Source organism: Glossina fuscipes, unplaced genomic scaffold (assembly GCF_014805625.2).
Source record: "Glossina fuscipes isolate IAEA_lab_2018 unplaced genomic scaffold, Yale_Gfus_2 28, whole genome shotgun sequence".
Classification (NCBI taxonomy): Eukaryota; Metazoa; Arthropoda; class Insecta; order Diptera; family Glossinidae; genus Glossina; species Glossina fuscipes.
In genome coordinates, this window is record NW_023998423.1 from 15902180 (window position 1) to 15927052 (window position 24873).

Sequence of the window (24873 nt, forward strand, 5' to 3'; positions counted from 1 at the left end):
GACGATGATAATGATAATGATGATGATGATGATGATGATGATTTTCATAATGGTAAAGTTTGAAGTCACTTATTAGTCATTCTAAGCTGGAAACGTACATCGAAACATTATATATATGAGATGTGTGTGTGTGTGTGTGTGTGTGTGTGTGTGTATGTGTGTGTGTATGTGTGTGTGTGTTATGGTTAGAAAGCAACAAAATAACATTAACCGTGCACCAGCGACCACATAAATGCTGATGACGATGATGCCAATGAAATAATGGACGGACAATGAACCATGGACATATAAGGAGTTAAATTAAAAAGCACTCCACTTCGATACTTGTGGGACCAAAGCAACATTCATTTGCATGTGGCGTTGGCGTTGGCGTTGGCTTTGCTTTGCCTTGCCTTGCCTTGCTTTGCTTATATAGTGACGGATATATTAGTGGCATCAATATGGCCCCAAATACATGCATTCTTACATACTCGTATTTGCCGCATATGCATACTCTGTTGTATTGGTCTTCTTTAGTTATTGCAGTTTGTATGTCATGCTATAAGGCTTTTAAAGTAGATTTAAAATGCAACTGAGCATATCTTCCGTCAACTAAAGCATTAGAAAAATGTTTGCACACTTTTTCTACTTGAAGCCATTTCAAAAAAAAAAAAAAGTTATGCTAAGTTACGCATAGGGCTTGTATGCTATAAATATAAGTAAAATGCATCACGGATTTCGTTTTGGTCGCTAGTTACTATTTACTTTGTTATTGATTCTCTTTTAAGAAGTTCATGCTTCAATGAAGTTTTCATTCGTTATGGTCAAAATATTGATTAGACCTTTCTTTTTGATAAATTTTTGGAAATATTCTTTTTCTTAACTATTGATTGATGCTAATATATTTAACTTAAGCTAACTTAAGAAGTATTTTAAAGCGATAATGTAAAGTGCTGTAAAGTAATTTGGAGCTTGATTAATGGCAACAAATGTACTTGTCAAAGCTGATGTGTCTTTGCAATTTTTCTATATCAAGTGAAAACTATCTTAAATAATACGTGTAACACACACACACAAAGAGGGTCAAAACGAAATGAGGAAAGAGAAAGAGATAGCGAGCGGCCGAAACCTAGTGGGTGCCGGTAAGTGGCTGTGTATGCCAACCCACTAACACTGACTTGGTAGTCGCAATTCTTATTCATTCGACTAGTTGTGCCAAAGTATTCTTCAAGAATTTTCAAGTTTGTTAAAATCTTGCTCAGTTTCCTACATTCAACGAGCTTTTGTGCCAAACTATTTTTGCTTAACTTGATTCGAGGATATCAGGTGAAGAACATTTGAAGCCAATTTTAATTCGTCTTCCCTTAGTTTTTGTAATTTGGACGATTTAAAGGACAATTTAAAAGAAGCTCATCATCTTTACGGAATCTTCTAAAAATTGACCTCATCATCCACTTGCCCGTATAGTGGCATAAGTACTAACAGAGTATTCAAGTTTATATAGTGTAGAGAATTTGAAGCAGAGAGATTGATGGATAGATAGGTAAGAGAGTTGAAAAGAAACTTACGTTCGTTACGGAATCTTCTAAAAAATAACCTCCGGTACTAGTAGAGTGTTCAAATTAATATACTTTGGAAAATTTTAACTACACATGTCCGGACAGACAGGTAAAACAGTTTAAAAGAAGCCTATGTTCAGCGAGTTAAGAAAAGTGAATTTATCATTCCCTTGCCGGCATAGTAGTATTAGTATTAATAGAGTGTTTTCGGATTTTTCTTTCTTCATTTTAATTACGAGAAATTTATAAACATCATTTTTATTTGTGCAATAAATGCATAGACATCGATTCGTGTTCAATATAGAATGAATAAATAAATGTATTGCGCATGCGCATATTCTTTTTTTCGGTTCGTTTTTACTTCGAAAAGAGTTCCTCTAACGGCTTAACAAACGTTTGTCGTGAAGCAGAGCGCGGGTGAACACTTTAACCGGCAGCCATATGCAAATTCATTTTTTCTTTAGATATTTCTAACTATTTTATGCATAAAGTTTTTTTATGCTTTTTCTTTTACCGAAACCACATTTTGCTGTAAACTGTTTAAGCCATGAAAGTATTACCAAACAAGTTTCGTTGTATTGAGAAGAAGGAAAAAATATAGATAGCAAAAAATGGAAAGGAAAATATGCATAAGAGGCCCAACAAAAATTGTTCGACGTCTCTTGTAAAAACTGGTTATAATTGAATGATTTTTTCCTTTTTTTGTAATTTTTTTCTTTATTTTTTTTTTCCTTTTCTTTAATGAATTTGACAACTTTAAACTTTACCAGGGCAAGTTGTATATATGTATGCATGCTTATATATAATGTATATGCACATATATGGTGACAGCTACGATAGTCGCATATATATGTTGTCATTTACATGTATATAGTGCTAAAAGCGTACGAACAACATGTTGTCTTCGTTTAAAAACAAACGGTACAAAGCACATAAGTTGCTATAGAAAGGCATTTTACTTAACGACCCTTTTCCTTAAACCGGGGTGTTTCACACGTTCATCTGTTCGCACACTCACTGGCAATCAGAAGTGCGTTTTTTTTCACTCCTATTTTCCTGTTTTTTTTTTTTTTTTTTTTTTTTGTTTATTTTTGTTTTGTTTTCATTTTTTTTTTCAAGTTTCTGTTAAGCTTTTAAACGCCTACATTCCTTTTTGGTATATGCGTCCATATAGTTACAAGAAATTTATTCTCACACTCTCGTCCATATGTACGTAAACATAACATTCATGATGCGTGCGGGTTAATAAAGTGCTAAGTGTATGTAAGGAAAAGGGTAACACAGACACATACCATTGATTATATTATATACAAAAATTGTTATCTTTAGTTTTAAACTGTAGCAACAGTTTAATTATGTACGTATGGTTTAAACTCTTAACACACCTACGTTTTAAGGCTTCTTTTATCGATCAATATATTACAGTGTATATAGAAGCTCATGCAGGTATATATGTATCGATACATGATATGAATGAATGAATGAATGAATGAATGAATGTTCTTTTAAATATTTAAATATTTTTAAAAAGCAAATAAATAATTTATATTAAAATTTTGATGATATAATTATTATTTGCATGAAATGAATACAACAGCAATTTGTTCCCTTTCATGCATTGCAAAGTTATTAGGAAATTTTTTTTTTTAAATTTAACTTTTTTTTAATCAAAGCGTTAGCATTGAAAAAATAAGTAAGTAATGTGTTTTTCACATGAATTCAACCTTAGAGCTATTCTCTATTCTATTCTGTTCTATTATGCTTGCGTGTGATTGAACAGGCTTAAGTGTCCTTGTAATGCTTGAGGTGGCTTATGTAGGCGATTTGCTCGATATTGGTCTCGCATTTTTCCATTTGGCAATTACCACAGAGATAAATGTGGCCCGAAATGCGGCAGTGAAATTTGGCAACAGCATGGCTTTATGATATATAATTGACACATTAGCTTAAAGTTTAAAGGATAATACAACAATATTATTTTACGTGGATTAAAAATAGAGTTATTTTTTAATTTAGATAAGAAAAAAATCAAAAGATTTTTTAATATGCAGGTTTTCAGATATGAAAGTGCAAGAAATAAAATTTATTAAAAAATATTTTTCGGATTTTTTTCAAAAATTAAATGAAGGCATGACTTTGTTCGAAAAAAGTGTTTTTTTTTGTGCACGATCTCTCCCACCTGTACCGTTCACAATTCTCTACTGGAGCCACAAACCAAAAATGTTCTTATATTATGCCCCAATATCAAGTGACCATCTGTCTGTCCATTTTTACTCTTTTTTTTTTTTTTTAATATATTGATTAAAAAGACAAATAGAACACTAATCTACATCACCCTATAATTGCTCTTTCAAGTTAACTCCTTAAGACGGTTCGAAAATGTGATACGATCTGACCCGTTTTCAATAGTCTTCGTCCTTGGACCGAAACAAGGCGGCGTATCAAATTTCATCAAAATATCTTCAAGTATCTGTAGGTTGAACACAAGAAAACAAGGGAAACAAACAGACGGACAGACAAGAATCATTTTCGGAATCAACCGGTATAGTAAAAAGTGGGTTTAGCTCAAATCATTCGGGGAGCTGCATACATTCGCACAAATTTAATATAATCCGTACCGCAAAAAGTGGCAGCGTTTTGAGTTTTTTGGAAAACATCGTTTTCTAAATCAGGCATAGAAGCGATAAATTTTACAATAAGCTACAATAAGCTTGAAGGATATGATTCCGAGAAAACCTTATTTAAAATTTCAAGTTTCTGTAATTAAAGCTTCAGTTCGATGTTTTTGTCAAATTCTTTGTAGGATTTGGTCAAAGAACTTGGTACCATTTATGCTGCCACAAAGAGTTGCATTTCTCCTGCGAATTCTATGTAGAGTGCGACAAAAACGCAGCTATTACAGTTCGCCAATCGAGCCGCTTATTTCAATCTTGAAAATCAGTGATTATCCCCACGATTCGAATTTGTCAACTAGCTCCACTTACATTATTCTATCATTTATGGTAGATCAGCTGCTAATCTTGGTATGGTATTGTATGGCCTGTTGAGAGGTATGTATGATGAGTATAAATGTCCAATGTGTGCGACAGATATACACAATAGCAAAAAATCTCTATCGAGTGGTGCTGGCCAATTAAAAGGATTGAACATGAAACATGGGCGAGTGACAAATGTGGTGATGCACACTCACCCCGTATGAAACAACCACATTACTATACCTTGAACTTACAGTTAAAATATGTAGCATAAAGAGAAAACATTTAATATTTTCAAAAATTCAGTTTTTTGATTGGCTTAAGAAATGCTTTCAGGCTTTTAGGATATGGGAAGAAAAATTCATTCTCTGGATGAAAATATTTCCCCAGATATTTCTCTGAAAAGACTGCCTAGGTCGAATTAATCTCTGCTCGAGAGATTATATTAATTTAAAAGCTTGCCCAAACAAAATCGCGCCTACATGTATTTTGATCGGACCGTCAGTTATTTTCATACCCTGCACCAGTTGTGATACAAGGATATATTAAGCTTTTGCGGATGTAGGCATGTATGCCCATCTTTTATTATAGCGATCAATTGAGAATAACTTTTTAAATTGATCTTGTATTCAATCTACCGCAATTTTGGTGATATCTGCTACACCATCGTTGCATCGATCTAAACTTGTCCCTCCGTCCGTCCGTCTTTTTTCCTTGCGTTTAACCTAGAGGTCGTAATTTTTGAGATTTTTTTGATGAAATTTGGTAGACCGATATGTTTGGACCCAAGAACGAAAGCATTTGAAAATGGTTTGGATCAGAGCACTTTTTCCAGCATTCCCCACAAAAAGCGTTATTTTCAAAAGTCGTTATATGAATAAACGTGTGGTAAAAGTGGTGTAGAATATTTAGTGGTTGACCACGCCCCACTATAGTGTTTTAATTTGTTATTACTTAAAAATATCCTTAATAACTTGCGCGACTATTATTATTCTATAAGTTTTCCTTCCAGCATTAAAGCTATGCAAGTAGTCACCAACAAGCTTTAAATTAAATAATAAACTTTCTTACAAATGTAATGCTTAAATGCTATTAATCAAGATAGTATACTTTAGGGAGCAAGTAAACTTTATAATTTATTATCTATTTTTAGACAAAGTCACTAATTCTTGCTAATTGAAACGAAAAATATTCTTGATTTTCCATTTCTAATATTATAAAGAATAATAGCACTTAAAAGATAGAAATTTAATTATAAAACTTATAACACTAAAAACAATGCGCTTAATTGCAAATAAATAATAAATTATTACCACGCTGTTCTCATACCATGACTTATTACATTGCTGCTACTCAAGTGCAATAAAACAAATTAACTTTAATAAAATAAAAAAAAAAATTTACAAAAGAGAGGAAAACTCGATGACATAATATTTGCAACAAAAAACATTACAAAGAACCGACAAACCGATAAAGACTAAATGAAAGATGGATTGGACGGATGGACGGATGGTCGTATACCACCGTGCATACCGAAAAAGCTAGTAATTAATGACAATGAAATACAAATGCAACGCACCAATATAGAGAGCAAATGGAAATTGCAATAAAAACAACAGCAAAAATAAAGTGCAACAATGTGTTCGTCCATGTTGACTTAATAATAAATATTAATAATAAAAAAATAAACACTTAATTGAGGTCAACATAAGGGAATTAAAGCAAAAATTTGTAAATAAATGTTTATTTATATTTTAAAAGCGGTAAAATAAATTCAAATTGAAATAAAATATCGAGAAAACCATTAATCAAATGACAAAAAATTTTTGTATTCCTCTGCAACTAATTTCTTACGCTAACGTTTATTGTTGATACGTGCTTCATAAAATTTTTAAAATTTTTTAATGGCCTTCAAATAGCTTGTTGAATTTCTAGTTTTATGGAAATTTTCGTTTTTCGTAAAGAAAAATTATATAGAAAACGAAATTTACACTACACACCTTTAATTGCATAAACTAATGTAAATAATATGGAAATGAGGACAAAATTACAAAGATTTCCGTCTGTCTGACAATCATCCATCCACCCATTTGTTTATATTTAGTAAAATCATTCATTCATTCATTCGTTCATTCACATTTTCAATCACACCTCTAACTTTTTTATTAAAAAAAAAAAAAAAAAAAAAAAAAAAAATTAAATCATGAAATTCCATACGATTATCAACACTTACATATTTGGTTATGGCTGGCTATAGATCGCAGTCACGCGTACGCACGTCTCACAGTTGTGTCAGCATTTAGAAAAATTGTTGAAATTTATTAACACAACTTTATTTAAAAAAAAAAAAAAAGTTTCAATTTTTTGCTTTGACCATTTTTGTAGCTAATACAACTTAATTTTCTCCTGAATGTTTTGATTGATTTTAAACTTTTTTTTTGTTGTTTTGTTTTTGTGTTTTCAAATGGGAATTAAAAGAGTTCATATATCATTCGTTGACATTTATGCGCTTGTCGTTCACGAAAAATTATTTAAATGATGTATAACAAGAGCATTTAAGTTTTTTTTTTTTTTGCATTGTTTAGCCACTCAGTCCATCCTTGCTGAAGCGATTGAAGATTCTCTTTTGTAGATTTTTTCAAATGAATAAAAATTTGAGAACGTATAACACTATCAAATTAAGGGGAAGCAATCATTTATTATGCATACCACACAAAATGTTTTTAGGAGTACGGGTTTGGCTTAACCGAAAAAGAGCGGGAATATCTGATATTATGAAGAAGCTTTCAGTTTTGAATATTTACTCTTTTTAAAGACATAAGGTCCGAGTAGGTAAAAGATCTCAACTAACAACTCAATGGTTGTAGGTTCAAATCTTAAATGCGATAGGGTTTTCAAAAAAGCCGATAGTCTTCGATGTCAATGGTTTAAGACATTGCTCTTAAAATTTGTGGCTCGGGCTAAAAAGTCGTAAAAGAACTCCCTTTTTGACTCTCTCTAAAGAATTCGACAAACGTCACTGGTTTTCACACTTGGAATAATTGTCATAAGCGCTTTTTTATCTTAGTTTTTCCACGTGCCTACACCTTTTTCGCCTGGAACTGCATCCCATGTGTTCCGGTGTGACCAAAAGGTTGTTGATGTACATGCTCCAGGAGAAGTGCAAATCTCGCCAATCAATTTCTCAATGCTTGACAAAACATTTGATATGCTTTAACAATTTGTAAAGCAGAAAATGAATTTTCATGTGTTTCAAGTTGACGAATTTATTCGAGGAAAAAAAGAACAGAACAGTGGTAAATATTTTGCAGTAAGTGGGAAGTGAAGCAAAAGGGACCACTATGCCTACTAGTATTTCTTATATTTCTATATTTTTATTCTATCCTTATATTATTTTTTACATTTTCTTTTTCTTCTGCTTGTTCTTCTTACAAGCCCATATGTTTTTTGTTTACTATTGGTATGATGATTTTTATCCGTAAAGCAAAAACTTGGCAGCATCTATACAGCTATGCAGAATTGCATTTAATTTAGAAAAAAGAGAATAGTACGTCGAGTATCGGATTATTGTCGTATTTCTTTAAGAACTCTTCAAAAATTTAACAATTTCGATTCTTTCATATTCCACTTTTTCTTTATGTGCTCCTGAATTTGGCCGAATGCCTTACGATGCACAATTACGTCTACATTATTAATTAAAAGGTATAACTGACAAATAATGTTGATTTTCTTTGATCTATCTGTCAGGTTTCTAAAAGTTTAGTTTTATATAATTATTACATAATATTATTATTATTGGTATTATATGAAAACATAGCGAGAAAATTCTATTCAGATGTGCACCTAACAAGAAAGCAATGAACTAAATTTCTACGCTCTATAACGCTGGAAGTCCGTGGTTTTTGGAAAAAAAAATTGGAAATTTATATCGTGTACCTGGTGTAGTTTTCGAGTAGTAAGTTGTAGTTATATAAGTAACTCTTGATCCTTCAGTGATGAGTATAATGAAACCAATTCGCCAACCCGGTATTCGAATGATAGGTATCCAAAACATCTACATTAGCAGATGCAAGGCTTTCTTGTCTTGTCCTTCCTTACTCAATATACAAAAGTACGTCCAGAAGATTGTTTGCAGTATCTTTTATGAACAATACGTATTCTCAATTATTGGAAAAGTCAATCTTACCCGTCCGTCTGTCTGCGCATCTGGATATCATTGCGAAACTCATCAGAGTTAAAATAGGAAATTGGATCTTTGGATACATATCCCTTGAAAGAAATTCAAAAAGAGTCATCACTGTTAATCGAACAAGCTGAAAAAAGTGAAAAACTACAGTACAGACATTCACAAAGGGGGTTTATCTGAAAATTGGTGAAAATGTTCCCTTTCCAAAATCGCAAAAGCAAAGAAGGCCCTTATATGTCTGCTAACAAGTCACAACAACATATCTTAGAATTTTAATTTATTCTGCGAAGATAATTGCTGCTCAAAACTTTTACTTAAGACCCTAACATTTCTTATATTCGTTAATAAAATTTTAATTAAATTTAAATCACATATTTTATATTTAATTAATTTGGAAGCTTGCTTTACTGCTTTTAAGGGTGTAAAAACCAATCGACAATAAAGTACTTATCGGTTTATAAGAAACAAAAAAAAAAAACTTGAAAAAAATGAATACACACGCGCGAGCTTACACTTACATATAAGTATATACACACGTAGCCGCTTGAAATTATTTGAAAGTTATTGAACTTTACAAACAATTATTTTATAACATAAGGAAAATATTAATGAAATCAATTTAGAAGAAAGAGAGAAAGAAAAACATGAAAGAAAATTAATTGCGATCGGGACCGAATCTTCTATACCCATCACTGTTATCCTAAAAAAGACAAAAGAGGTGAAAGAACAACATTTTCATGCTCTATAGTAATATGGAGAGCGGTGCAACTTCTATTTTCAAAATAAAAGTTTTTGTCGTACAGGCATGCGGGCGTTGTAGGCGTGTCCTTTAAAAAGTTCAGTAGATCAATTCCCAATTCTTTTGCAAATTTGTAGGCGATATTTTCATTTTCGCTAACGGAGGAATGTTTACAACAGACATTACGCACACGGACAGACGAACATACTTAAATCAATTTAGAATTTGATGCTGATGAAAAATATAGACATTATGTGTTGTCTCGGTTGCTTTCTTCTGGACAATGCAAACGTTTCGATAAAATGAATATACCCCTCATCTTTCGTTGATGGGTATAAAAATTTATTAATTTATTAATTATAATTTAAATCTATAGTGACAGCAGAAGTAAAATTTAACAGAAAAAGGGTTTGTAAAAAAATTTCAATAAATAGAAAAAAAAAAAAAAACCGTTAAACATTATAGTCCCGCAAAGACGACTTTTAATTACCTTAGGCCATTTCGCTTTATACAACTTTTCGTTTATTTTCATGACAAAATACAAAAAATTATGGTAACTGTTTCCATGGAAAGGAGGATAGGGACGTGAACAGAAGTAAGCTAAAAAAAATCCTATTAGTTTTCATCTACTTTTACCCTAAATTACTAAGAAATTTGCTTTTCTACCCACAGACGGGCTTAGCTTTCATCAGAATCGTTATATGTTATGGGATATAGGAGACAAACCTATTTGATCACAATTAAAAGGTTAACTAGCGAAGGCATCAACCAAAACAATTAACAGAGTTTTGTTAAATGAAGTCCCGGAAAAATTTAAATCAAAATAGAACTTTTCCACGTTTCAAAGTTGCCGTACATAGCATAATCTAGTCTACTATAGCAACAATGTTTGGAAGCACACTGTGCCCAACCATGCCCTGCCTTGCTAGTTATATATTTAAGTATAACTTTACATCCTTCCACTTTTATTACAGTTTGATGGTTTTTTGGATCAAATAAATACTATGGACCAAATTAGACTGTTTTCTGATACGAAGGCTTATTTTTTTTTTTTGCGAAAGAACACTGATCATATGGGAGACGATTCAAAAAATTCGCCCATTCGATTCGAAGTTTTCAAACCAATAGTTTTTATCAATTTTGTTGGCATTGAAAGCGTACTGGGCCCATAACTTATTAGCACAATAATAACAATGCAGATCCAACAGACTTTTATCGGGAAATATTAACCGTAAAAATATTTCAATTCAATCCATTCTCGATAGAATCAGTGTTGGGGCCGAAACATTTCCGTGCACTGAATTTCATTAAAATATTTTAAAAATTTCGACCTACAGGTATTTGGATATAAATTCGCGCGGACAGACAGACAAGTTTAGATTGAATCAGGGTTATTTTTTGAGTAAAAAGTCGGTTTTCAGGTCAGGCCTTTTAGCTGTTACATACATCCGCACAACGTTGCTCTGTACCACAAGTGCTGGGGAGTATAAAAACAACAAAGAGCCTTTTATTATAAAGTTTACTTTATTTTTATTCGAACCACCATATCGTAGCTTTGGATGATGCCGAAAATTTTTATAATGAGTTTCTATCTTTTGACTTGCCTTATAATGGTTTGGATTGTAATTCGAATAATGCCTATTCAGCTGATCAGCTTAGTTTTGCTTGTTTGAGTTTGCACAACTTTATGCAGAATTTTAATAGAACGTCATCTCGTATGGCCTACGAAAGAAAGACGATTAATGCCTTCGCTTTCTCTCCATGCATAGTTGCGAAAATGAAAACAAGTAATCGGATGTAAACCAATCAAAATCTTAACATGCTGCTCCTATTATCATTGCTGAAAGCCAAAAATTAAATAAAATCGATTGAAGTGGATTCTCATCTTCCAGCTATTGAGTAAGTTGCTTTTAGGTACGCCTCCTCTATCGCTATTAACACCTATACTTGTTAGCTTTCTATTGAAATTACGAAAATCGATTACAAATACAGATACGGGGTTTGAAGATTTATGAACTCGAGGTGATTGTCTTATAATAACTGACTAATAAGTTTTACCCAACAAATCACTCATCGCTTTTACTCTTTCTTCGAATTAAGCAATGAATTGTATTAAATCTATGACTCGGTTTGTTTTAACGAAAAATTATTTGTAACGTCATGCTAGCTGCCTCAACTAGATAAAGCAACACAATGGAATATGAATATGGTTTTTTAGAGACTATCACACTTTCCATAATAAATAAACAAATAAATGAATCAAATAGCAAAATAATGAAAATATTTTATAAATGAATATATAAATAAATATGGCCTTCGGAAAAACAATAAAATATGATATATATGCGGCGATAGGGTCAGTGTCATAAAGCATTGCTCTCTGCGATGGGAGCCAGTTTTTAAAAATTCTGCAGAAATGTTAAGAGAACGCCTACGATTGCTTCGACTAATGCTTACGCAATAAATGGAATTTTAGCCGGGTAATCGGAATGCACGCGTGAAAGTGCTATTGTTGTTCATAGAAGAGCTTGTAACTAAAGTACTGTCCCGTAACGCCTCTAATGTCCCATCACTTCAGAGTGACTATACCGGAAAACTCTAGACTGAACAAGTATATCGCTGTACCTGCAGTAACAATACGAAAATAGTACTCTGAAGGTTTGAAGCTCAAAATTGGCATACGTCACCCGACATTTCAAAATGCCATGCAGCTGAGCTTATTTTAAGCAGAAGTCTATGCAGCCTCTGCATGTACTTTAGAATGCTCTAAAGTCCCTGAGACGACAAACAATAATTTCTATGCTTGCATTGAAGTCACTTCAACCGCTGACCGAGCTAGCGAAGAAGCATCAGACATAGAAAGCAACGAAAGGGCTGCCTGTTAAGCCAGCAAGGGAGTTTGAAGGACTATAATAGGTCCGGAGACTTTCTTTGGCGATGTCAGGACATATCAAGAGACTGATAACGCAATGGGCACAAAATAAATCGGCAAACAGAATGTTGTGTAAATGAGCAAACTGAAAGATTTATTAAATGTTCCGGCATAGCATACAAACTAATGAAACTACAAAGGAGTGACGTAGATTTGGCAACTGACTTTTAGACGTACATCTCATAAATCCTTCAGGTATGATTTAAAAAAATGTGGGTACCTCGGAAATCCATCCATGCAGATTCTGCGAAGAGCTGAAGGAAACGTCTCATCATATCCTTTGCGAATACACGAATTTCTGCAGAATAAGATGGCAGGTGTCGGGCGAACATTTCATAACGCCGAACGCTGTATGGCTCTCCGAACCTAAGAAGGAGGCGTGATTCATAACAATCCTAAAGCTGAAGGCCTAGGAACATAGGCAAGTCCAATAGATCTTTTAGATCGACAATACAATGCAAATGGACCCTTTCTTTCTGAGTATTTCCATTTGTATTTGTGCATATTATTACAAGGACTGAAGGACGAAGTTCTAAAAAATAACATCAATATTTTGTGAGAACTTTCCCTGTTTTGGTTTAACTTCGACCGATTCTAATCGAACTCTGAGAAGAGACTAAATACAGGCCTCAATAAGCTTAATTCGTGAAGACTTTTTGATATGAATTTGACAATTTTTAAATGAATATAAAATTCGAATTGATTACTGTTCCGTAAGTATCGAGTTCAATGACCTGAAAACAGCCAAAATAATAACCATAATAGTAAAGTACGTACGCTTCTTTGCTTGAAGATAAATAGAATAAATTGTAAACAAATTAATCATGAGGAAAACATATTTTCCTCTATTTTTAACGAAAACAAAATAAATGGAGGCAAAGAAGCTGCTCGTAGCTTATTATAGACGGCAGGAAAACTAAGAAAAACTAAAAATGAAAAGAGAGAATATACATATATAATACTACACAAAACTGCCTTCAAAGGATAGATTTAGTTATTCTCTCATTCAATGTTGCGAGAATATATTTTTGCTTATAAAGAAATATAAAAAAAAAAAAGAAGAAAAAATGCTCCTCATCATCATCATGGTCTACAAAGTCGCATGAAATGTCTTTTCATCTCATAGTATTCTTTCCTCGACGTTTAATCGTTTTCTGCTTGTGGAATATCTTTACAAATAAATGATTTTTTCTGCAGTAAATTAACGTTCGATTAGCACACACACACACATACACACACAGGCATTGACTTGAGGTGGTTGTTTACAACAATTTTACGCACAAACTACTCGGAAACCGAGAAGTTTGTTTATGTGTTTTGCAAGAATTGCCTGATTCTGGCCACACCGCACATATATACCCGAAGTCATATTTCACACTCTATGCGGCCACCGTCATGCACGACGGCGATCATTTATTCATTGCCTATGATTCACGTTTTTTTTTTGTTTTTCTTAAATATTTTTTAATATCTTTTTTGCTACGCATACTAAAGCAAGCAAGAAATTGAAGATTTGCTAAACAAAAAAAAAAAAAAACTGTCTTAGTGTAGGGCTAATGGCTGATAAAATGAAAATTGTAATCCTATGAAATATGTGCCGGCCATTATATTATTATATATGCATATAAGCAGACATTATTTGCAACGAAAGTGCAACGAAGTGGGTCCTACTGTAGTACGCAGTAACTTTGTCTTGGTCAGATATATTAAGGTGTGATTAAAAAATGTTTTTACTGTAATTTGGTATTTGCCTGACGGTAATAACTGGGTACTTAACGTAAACATTGTTTTGCAGTGTCATCTGAAATTGTTGACCTTTTTTTGTGGTCTACTTATGTTCGTTTATTTCGCAATAATAAGCGAAGCAATAATAAGTTCAACACGAAATGTAAAAATTTCATATGACTGAACATGCAACAAAGTACTTAACGGTTTGACTAATATTTACTGCGGGAGCTTTTACATTTCTTTCTTTTTACGGTCAAATTAAACCTTGAATTTATAAATTATAACCATTAACTATACCAGGCAGAGGTCATAAGAGGTTTTGTAATTGAAAAGAAAAGGGAAAAAAGATTTATTTTATAAAACTTAAGGCATAACAATGGCATAAATTAATTAAATTTCATAAGGCTGTTGACAATGAAGTATAGTCGCAAATGAGATTTCGAGTGAAATTGTATGAAATTATGGGATAAGGAGAAGAGAAATGAGTGCTTTTAAAATGCTTTACAATCAGAGTGCTTTTCAAATGATTCGACCGTAAGAAGGGTGACATTGTAGCGATAAATGAATTATGTAAAAATATGAACTTCAATCTTTCTTAATTTTACCCCCAACGACTAACAAGATTGTGTTCGCGGCTTTAGATCTTACTACGGTTTAACCATAGTCGATCGTAACTCTTACCGATTGGGTAGACATTCATTCTATTCCTATCTCTTTCTCTTTATTTTCTTGGGTCTAACTGTTTTAGTGTGTTAGTGGTACTTTATTCAAATGCCTATCGCTCAAAATTACATTTTAAGCTAATCCTACATGAAAAGGTAACGCCATCTTCGAGTACAACATACCTGCTGATGAGTCTTCTAATAAAAGTTGATTTTTATCCATGTATAATCAACGTCAAACGGATTTCATCAATAACTAAGAAGATGTTTTCAAAAATTTAAGAAAAGAATGTCTAATCGATATTTTGACCAAACCGAATGAAGGTTTCATAGAAGCAGCAAAAAAGCATTTTCTTGCTTTTCATCCAAAACAAATTTATCGAATAATTCATTATGCCGTCGACAAACCATTTTTCCGCTCTACGCTTCGATGTACTCCTTCACTTTATTCGTTCTATTCAATCCTAAAAACTTGAACTAAATTCACTAATTATTACTTGAATCGTTCAAATATGCTGTAGGTGAAAATATATAAAAAAGTGAGAAAATTAAGATACACAACAACATCATTTGCGACTACACAATCAATTTTGAAAGAGTATTTGGGACCCAAACGTGTCCCACAAAGATCCAACTTCTCACGATGCATTGAATCTTGGAGATGTTTCAATAGATATGCTTACTACTGAAATCGTGTCGCAATTGTCCTATTAGTTCTGTGACTTGTAGCGAATTTCAACACTCAATTCAAGAGATGTTACTTGACAATTTTATTGAGCAATGCCTTTTTGTATTCTTTAAAGAAAAATATTTTTATTACAATAACGAAAATCAAAGAAAATCTTTTTTTTGTTTTACCCGCTGAAACCAAACTTACATTGTAGAGTAGTACAACTTAGAAGTCGACTTGAAAAATGTATTTTTTTAAATAAAAGTAAACAATTTTACCTTCAAATGTCACTACCGTCAAGGTGAAAATTGACGCGGATGTAAATTAGACAGATGCTATCAACAGCAAATAACTCATTTGGATAATCTCGCCGTGAAACTCTTATTAGTTTTTGATCGTAGTATCCTTCTTTTTATAAAATTGTTTTTGTCCTTTTGCGCTTAATCATCATACGATGTGCACAGTGCTATTTGCGATAACTACGGTGCCAACCGTCTCAGATTTCTTTACTTATTGCATACTCAGTCAACTAGTTGCTACTAATTGCTTGTTAAGTATATCTCCATCAAAAAATTTCTCATCTCAAAAGCTACGATGAACCTAGTAAATGCCTGTAGTACTTAAAAATGTATATCGGAGACCTCTTCAAGTATACACATCATTGATCAGTGCGAATTCATCTTAAAAAATCATGGCAAAAAGAAAAGGTTTAACCTAAAGTTTATTTTCTTCTTGGGCCAAATACCGAGCAATTGATAACATCCGTCTATTTCGTCTCTACGTGTTTGCCCTTCCAGCTTAGAACTTAAGGAGTTTCAGTAGGAGAGAAATATTGGTTTCGAAGCTTAAAAGATCACATACTTTCTCTAATCTTTTTTTTTTTTTTTTTTTTAATATTCATTAGTTTTTCAACCTTGTTGAAGCATATGCAAAAGAAACATTTAAACAGGAGTAAAGTGCATGCCGATACATAGAAGGCGCATAGGCCGTGCATAGATGGTAACGCATAGGCCCATGCATAAGCAGCGTATGCGCGGTGTTTAGGCAGTGTATAGCTCATGCATAGGTGGTGCTTAGACGGTGTGAAGCTCATTTGCGGTCCATAGGCATTGTGTGGCCATCCGTAGGCGGTGGATAGCCCGTCTTCTTCCACTCCCATTTTTTGCTAACGTACAATATGTCAAAAAATTGTTAAAAGTAGTTCTCGAAAGAGAAGTTTGCATATTTTTTGATCTTTCCACACATATTATATTTTCGTCTAAACTCAAGAGATATAGATGAAGATAGGCGACATTTTCTATTTTGGATGCGTTAATTTTTACAATTTGCCTACTTTTTATATTTCACGCAAGCATAGCTATGTGTAACAAATAAATAGCATAAATGGCATGCAAAAAAAAAAAAACAAATTTGAATCCGTCCAAAAAGAAATTGATTGGTTTTTTTCTGTTAATGTCAGTAAGGTACGTGTTTTTTGCGAAGTATGCAATTTTTAAAAATTTAAATGTGTCACATTTTCTAGTTTGGTCGCGTTAAAGTTTCAAATTTGGGTGTCGTTCCGTAACCATTTTTTTTTACTCACATACACAAAAATCTAAGTATTTTCGGTTAAAAGGGTTATAAGAGGATTAATGGAAAAGCTAAAAAAAAAAAAATTTAAAGATTGAATTTTTAACAAGAAGATTGCGTTACTTCGTGATGAAACCCATATCGAATTTCGCTTTTACATCTGAGATTTTCAACAAAACCTTCTAGTGGGGCCATCTTTCGTCAGACGGCGGAAGCTTGTTCTTCTTCTTCAGTTATGCAGAAAAATATTAATTTCAGTGAAATTTGTATTGCCTGATCGTGTGTTCCTGTGATCACGCTTGTTTTTTTTTTTTTTTGCTATATAAGCTGGAGGTAAAAATCTTCTAAAGGTACCACACATGAGGTCTATACACTAAAACTAACTCCGACGTACACATTACTTCCATCACTCTCTTCCGCGAAACCACAATTAGGAGAATTGTTGCAATTAATGCGTTCCATATAGAGGGGACTTTAGTAGAATACACTCCCTCTTCTATCCACCGGCTGTCTTGCGCCGTATTTCTTAAGGCAATTTCCTTACGAACGGTGGGAACCTCAAGCTTCGTTAACATCATTTGAAAATAGATTACTACTAATAGCTTTACCTTCCCTAGATAGGCGTAGGTAAGGCATCAAGTTTTTTATCAAGCGAATTAACAAATTAGTAGATTCATTAGCCCTGTCAAACTGGCTTAATTTCAATATTCTAGTCCGCCTATTTAGGAATTTTCGGCCAATAAAACTTAATCAATGTACATCAAACCATGAATTTGAACGACGTGTACAATCTTATTCCCATATCGGACCCAAAAAAAGACTATACAGTTCAGACATTGCCGATGTCATGTCTCAGCAACGTTAATTAATACGGTTTTGAAGTAAGTATTCTCAGGCTTTTTCAAATTTTCGTCTTATGAGGTATGCGCTTCTTAGAGTATAGCAACTATATCTTTGATTAACTTCCATTTTTCTGCTGCTTTCCTTATACAAAAATATATTTTTCGCATAAAGACGGTTTTGCGGGAGAAGCAATTAAAGTTTGAAGTGGCGCAAGTAGTATATTTAACTTATTGCTAAAAATTTGCAAATGGTCTCTTTCTCGCCTGAGATCATACTGCGACTGATTCGAAGCTTTGGGGAAATATTCTTGAGACAATGTGTTATTTCACGAAAAGAAAAACGATAAAACAGTCGATTTTTTTGTAAATTCTAAACCCACGTAGCCCTATAAAATTGAATGGCAATGTGTTTTAATACTCCACATCACTTGTGGTGTAAAGATACATTAAGTTTGTGCAGCTGTATGCAACACTGAGAAGGAATTGAGATACATTCATCTTTCATTATACCCGTCAGTTGAGAGTCACTCCCTGAATCGATTTAAGCTTATCTATCCGTCTGTCCTCTAGCTGAACTTACAGTACGCATTTGTTGATATATTGTGACGAAATTTGGTACAGTAAGGTGTTTTGCCTCAAGGACGAGCGCTATTAAAGATGGATTGGATCACTTTTCGAGCACTTCCCATATAAAACCTTACTTTCAAAAGTCGTTACATCAATAACCATAAGTTGGTGTAGGGTATTTAATGGTGGGCCTACTGTCTACTGTACTGCTTGTATTTGTTCATAACTAAAAGGTCCGAATCTAGTTTGAATATCAGCCAAATTGGCAAAGGCATAAAATAATATCTTCAAGGTTAAAAAATTAGATGAACTTAATATTATTATAAATTAATCATAAGTGAATTATTTGAAGAAATAATTTCAACAATTGACATTGTAATGTAAAATTCAGGTCGTCTTGAGATATGATTAACAGACAAATGGCATAAAATGTACAAATATTTTATTGAAAATTTAATTAAATTTATTTATTAAGTTTATTTTCATTGGGTAGTGTACCGTGAACTGAACCATCTGTTGTTTATAATTAAACAGAGAGAGAGAGAGAAGCAGATGTTTTTGATGCTAAGAGGGATTAAAATTTTAATTCAACAAGACCTTTTTTCAATCGAAAAATAATAAACGCTCGACAATAGTTAAGCTAATAATATCGAATTGAATTTCCTTTAAAGCCTAACGCCCCATTAAGGCACTGCCATAAAACATAATTTATTCATTACATTATTACTATTATTATTATTATTATTATGTATTTAAAATCCATTTAATGCACGGTGAAGCATATTTTGTGGTCAGAAGAATATTTTTGCTAATTAATGTTCATAACCGCATTAATGGATAGATGATGTGCGCACCTTGGTTCGTTAGGCATTTCCTCTTCTCATATGTTAAACGCATACACATTTTAATTTATTTAAATCATCATCTATTCGCCTATCAACGTTTTGCGTTAGACAAGTGAATGAATAACTTGAAAAGCACTTGAATATGATGCGAGCGGTTAGGAATAGTTGTACCATATAGAACGGTAAATAAGGCGTATTTGTCATCAAATACTTACTTATATAATTTAATTATTTGCTCATTTAATGTATTTACATATTTTTCTTTTGTTTGACTTCTATTTTAAATCTTATATAATATGTCTCTCTATATACTCATGAGATCATCGCTCCTCACTTATTTGGTAAAAAAAAAAAAAAAAATTATTATTATTATTTTTTTTTTAATTTCATACCATTTAGACAAATTACGATAAAACAAATAAGAAAATTAAATTCAATCGAAAACGAATCTTTTATACCCATCGCCGTTATCCAAAAAAAAAAAAAAAAAACAAAGGATTAAAAGAACAAAATTTGCATGCTCTATAATATGGAGTGGGTGCAATTGATTTTTTCTATTCTCAACATAAGAGTTTCTGTCTTATACGCCTGTGGGCGTTGTACGCTTGTCGTTTGAAAAGTTTAGATCCATTCCAAATTCTTTTACACGGGAGAATCTCTCGACATGGAAGAATCTTTACCATAAATACTACAATGTGGCCCAAACAGACAGATGGACAGACGAATAGGCGGACATGTTTAGGTGTATCCCGAATTTGAAAATGGCCAAGAATTTATATATTTTATAGGGTTTTTGAAGCTTGTTTCTGTACCTTATAAGGGTAGGTGTGGTCCATTTTTGTCATCTTTTGTACGCATATAATACAGTATCATCCATAGAATATGCGTTCAAATTTTTGTCCATTTATTTGCCATAGTTCACGAGTAATGAGCAAAAAACTTTCCTTTGAAAAGCATAGGTTTTCTCAGTTTATGTAGTGCTGTGGGCGTATGATTCGATCAATTTGGCCCATTTTCAAAACCAACCTGCATACAAGATTTACCAATGTTTCTATCAAATTTGAAGTCGATAGGTTTATCTTTGCGGCCAGGAGAATGTTTACAACACACATAACGCAGACGGACAGACGGACAGATGGACATGCTCAAATCGATTTGATGCTAATCAAGAATATATATACTTTGTGTAGCGTCTAATGCTTTCTTCTGGGCGTTGCAAAATTTTTTGGCAAAATGAAAATACTCCTCATCCTTCCGGGATGGGTACAAAAGAGAGAAAAAAAACAAAGTGTTGAAAATAATCTTCGACCGCTAACAATAAAATTATTTTGTATTTAATTATAAAGCATAATAATAATTTTTTTATTTTCTTATCTTACTTTCAGATGATGCACTGCTCCGTCATATAAAGCTAATTACAGCGTAAATGCAATTTTAAATCACGCAACTCGCTTTACTTCTTTTTCTTTCGCATTTTTATTTACTTTCGTTTTCATTTTTAAGTTAATTTCACGAAACTACGAATTTTGTCGCTTTCATTTTTCGTATAAGACATACTCAGCACTCAGCACAGATTCAATTTCATCTTTACAAAATGTTACCAAAGTTTTTAAATAATCAGCAAAACTTTTTGACGACGAGACGACTGCAATGCACAGGTTTTGTGATAATGCTGATGATGGGCTTGTTGCTGGCAACACAAACGCAAATCAGTATCGCCGAACGGGATTTCAATTTTAATGATTCACAGGTAAATATTGAAATAATTTCTCATTTATATTCATTGCTTGTCATTGGATGGCTGACTAAAGACTCGCCAGACAGCAAATATCGTCTTTGTGGTAAAGGGGTAAAAAATTAAATTTGTTGTGCTTATAACTTGTTTGCAACAAAAAATCAAATTAATTTTTGAATACAATACGTTTTGTAAAATGAAAATCGAATGATTTTTTTTTCTCTCTTTCTATTTTTGAGTTCATTTTGATCTTTGCTTCAATACATTTTAAACAATCTTCATTAGATGAGATTCATTTCTGAAAATCAATTCCATTTTTTATCAACTTTTCTACACTGGAAATAAGATTAATTGCCCTTAATTGAAAAATCCAGTACACAGAACTGTCGGATATTGTCTCCTTTTCCTTATCCAAAGCTAAGAAAACAGCCTAAGGATACCTGTTCCGACATCTTTTACTTTCAAGTGAAGACTCACTAATCTTTGCTGGTTAGAGTTGAATTCTTTGGTGAAATTAAAGGAGTTCGGAGATTTTTTCCTGCATAGCCTAATACCCCCTATCTGTAGCATAATTAGCATAAGCAAATGGGAAAAAAATGATTTTTGTTCTTTTGTACCCTAAAATTAGCTGACTATCGGAATGTAACTAACAGTCGTAAATAACTATTGGCGTTCAAGTCAGTGAATCTGCGAGTAGTAAATGCCTTTAGTCTATAGCAAAGGAATGTACCTTTCAGCACTATTTTGCAGGACACTTTCTCTTGCAGACAAAAAAACTTTTATCATTTTCTAAGAAGATAGTTCTGTCCATAGAAACTGAATTTTGGTTACATTTTTGCAAAGAACTTTCAAGAGGCGAAAGGCTCGCGTGTGCCGTCCCATCTTTCATATATATAAATATATATAGCTATTCTGATACATGTAGATGAAATTCTCAACTGTTTATTTAATAGGTGCTTGCATATATTTTGATCAGCATCGTCTCTTGAGGAAAATAGTGAAGTAATACGAAATATTAATGTACACAACGATTAAATTGAATAATTTTAACTTTTCTATATATAAAATATATAAGATTCTCATTTAGAGGCATTGAGTTATTCAGCATACACAGGCGCTAATCGTGGAATGCTTCAAATTGCATTTTCGACTTTCATTATTTACGTTGTTTGATTGGAAGACATTTACTGCGGACGCTTACCAAAAACTTTTAAAAGTTTAGGGTAGTGCTGCCTTTTCAAATCACAATTGACGATTTCAACGAATGAATGAATTGTATACGTATTGGATGAAAACTCAAACAGAATCTTTCAAAGAATTTTCGAGGAGCTTAACAGTTAATGAATCTACTATTCTTACATGATTACATACGATGGTGACTCCACTGTTTGCTATACAGAAAAAAAAAAATTCTTGTGGCTTGTTGTGATTGGAAATGAAAAGTGGATCAACTACAACAGCTGCAAGCGCAAAAAGTCACGTGTTAGTCTAGGAGAGCCGTCAACATCGACAGTCAAGCGGAGTATTCATGGCCGTAGAGTTTTGCTATGGTGGAGTATTTATCGTGGGATCTGCTTGGTGTAGAGGATTGCAAGCTGCTAAAACCATGTGAAACTGAATGAACGGTGTCTGCCGACGTTAATTGAATCAATTGAACGATGTATTGTTGCAGAAATGACCAGCTGTAACGATTAACAGATGGATAGTCATCAAGAGAGTGACTTTTTTTAGTCGAAAACTTCACATTTTCATTGTAACATTCGCCAATTACACAAAACTCAATATTTTCGAAAACCCTTACGTTTTTCATTATATTAGTTTGGGGAAAAAGAAATCCATTATTTTTATATGAACTTCAGGACTTTATTTAACATGCTTCGGATTGTCCGATTTGGGTCAAATATGCACCGTTTTGTTGTATGATTTGTGGCCATTTTAAAGGTAACTTCAAAATGCCTCTCTCATAGAAGTCCTGATCTCTATTTGCAAAAAACTCTAGTAGTCAATTTTCACAATCCTCCCTAGATTCCAATTTTTTATCATTAAAGAAATTTTGCAATGCAAGAAAAAGATGATAATCGCTTGGTGCCAAGTCCGGACTGTATGGCGGATGCATTAAAACTTCCTAACCAAGCTCCCGAAGTTTCTGGCGAGTCACTGTAGATGTGTGTGGCCTAGCGTTGTCCTGGTGGAACATGACACCTCTCCTGTTGGCCAATTCTGGCCGTTTCTGGTCAATCGCTATCTTCAAACGGTCCAGTTGTTGACGGTAGAGATCAGAATTTAACGTTTGGCCATATGGAAGCAACTCATATCTCAACTCAGCTCTCGATCGTTTTCGCACAGGGTTATCGTATGTGATCCATTTCTCATCTCCAGTCACCATCCGTTTAAGAAATGGGTCTATCTCATTCCGTTTGGCCAAGGCTTCGCAGATGGAAATTCGATCCATCATGTTTTTTTCCGTTAATTGGTGTGGCACCCAAACCCCGAGCTTCTTTTTGAATCGAGCTTTGTGTAAATGGTTTAAAACTATTTTATGGTCGATTTTTAGCTCCTGGGCGATGCTGGCGACTGCTAACATGCCGGTCAACTTCGATCATTTCTCCGATTTTATCGACATTTTCGACGACCGGCCTACCTGTGCGAGGTGCATCTTTAACATCAAAAATTCCTGAACGGAATCTACGAAACCAAAAGTGCACATAATTGGCTGTTACAGTATCGGAACCATAAATACCATTCACAATTTTAGCCAGGCGGGCTTGCATTTTCGCCTTTGTCAAAGAAAAACTATAAAATGTACCGAATTTTCTCTTTGTTCACTTCCATTTTTAACACGCTGTAACTCACAACTGAATGCACCAAACAAAAAACAGCAAAAGAATGTTTTTTACTGCGAAATGTACAGTATGTAAATGTACAGTATCGGAAATTGTTTGATCGATACTTTACGAGAAATCTATCAGTGCAGCCATCTACCGAAAAAATAATGGATTTCTTTTTTCCCAAACTAATATATAGGCATCTAGATTAAATGAACTTTCTTTGTAATTCAAATTGGGACCAGTTTTGCTGCTTGACGCAGAATCCCTAGAGCTAACGATATCTCCAGAAAACAGGTGCGGTGTTGCCATCTTTTAACATATTTCAAAAATATTTTCTTTTCTAATGTTTAATAAGTTTCTCAAATATTATTATTTTGCTAGAGTTCCCTTCGTCCAAAAAAAATTGGCAAAAACATGTTGTTTCTTAGGCTGTTACAGTGGTCTTCTACCCCTTTAATGAGTATTTCACTGGCCAGGGCACCTCTGCAATCTGATTGTAACAATGTCCACCGGAGACCTCATAAACTATTCACATTCTTAATGGACACACGATTTTGAAACAATTTTGTTCGTGTTCGTCCTTTTGTTTCGTTTTTAGCTCTGTTTAACTCCCTTTAACTCTCTTTTGCAAACATTGATTATGGGTTTTTAGTTAATGGCCATAAAGCAAAATTAAAAATCGTCGTAATCCAGGCACAACAGACGAACAATTAATGCCATTTAACACAAAGCTTTGCCAAAAATTCAGGAAAAATATACTCCTGATAAGCCTTTGAATAATTGTGATGACAGGTGATAAACACAGTCGCCATATCAACATGAAGTAGTAAATTTTTAAAATTCATTACATATTCACACACACACACATACACACAAAGTAAATTTACTCGAAATATCTCCTAATCTTTTTTTTTTTTAATGCATCGAAATTCCGATTAGCCTTAACCCTGTCAACAAATAAAACTTTAAAAAAGAAGAAGAAGAAGAAGTTTTCAGCAAATCGTGAGTTCAATGCTTTTAAAAGCAAATCACGATTTCATTTTTGCTCAAAGTTTAA

The 24873-nt window shown here is 33.2% G+C and overlaps 1 protein-coding gene across 5 annotated transcripts in view; it reads left to right on the forward strand.

Moving 5' to 3' along the window:
• LOC119636361 (serine-rich adhesin for platelets) overlaps positions 1 to 24873 on the forward strand; it is a 126733-nt gene that overhangs the window by 73826 nt on the left and 28034 nt on the right. For all 5 annotated transcript variants that reach the window (XM_038031673.1, XM_038031674.1, XM_038031675.1 and 2 more), the window contains one exon: positions 20639 to 21003. In XM_038031673.1, the coding sequence (XP_037887601.1) occupies positions 20848 to 21003 (156 nt within the window). In that variant the 5' untranslated portion in view covers positions 20639 to 20847. Of the gene's footprint in view, positions 1 to 20638; positions 21004 to 24873 lie in introns of those variants that run through there.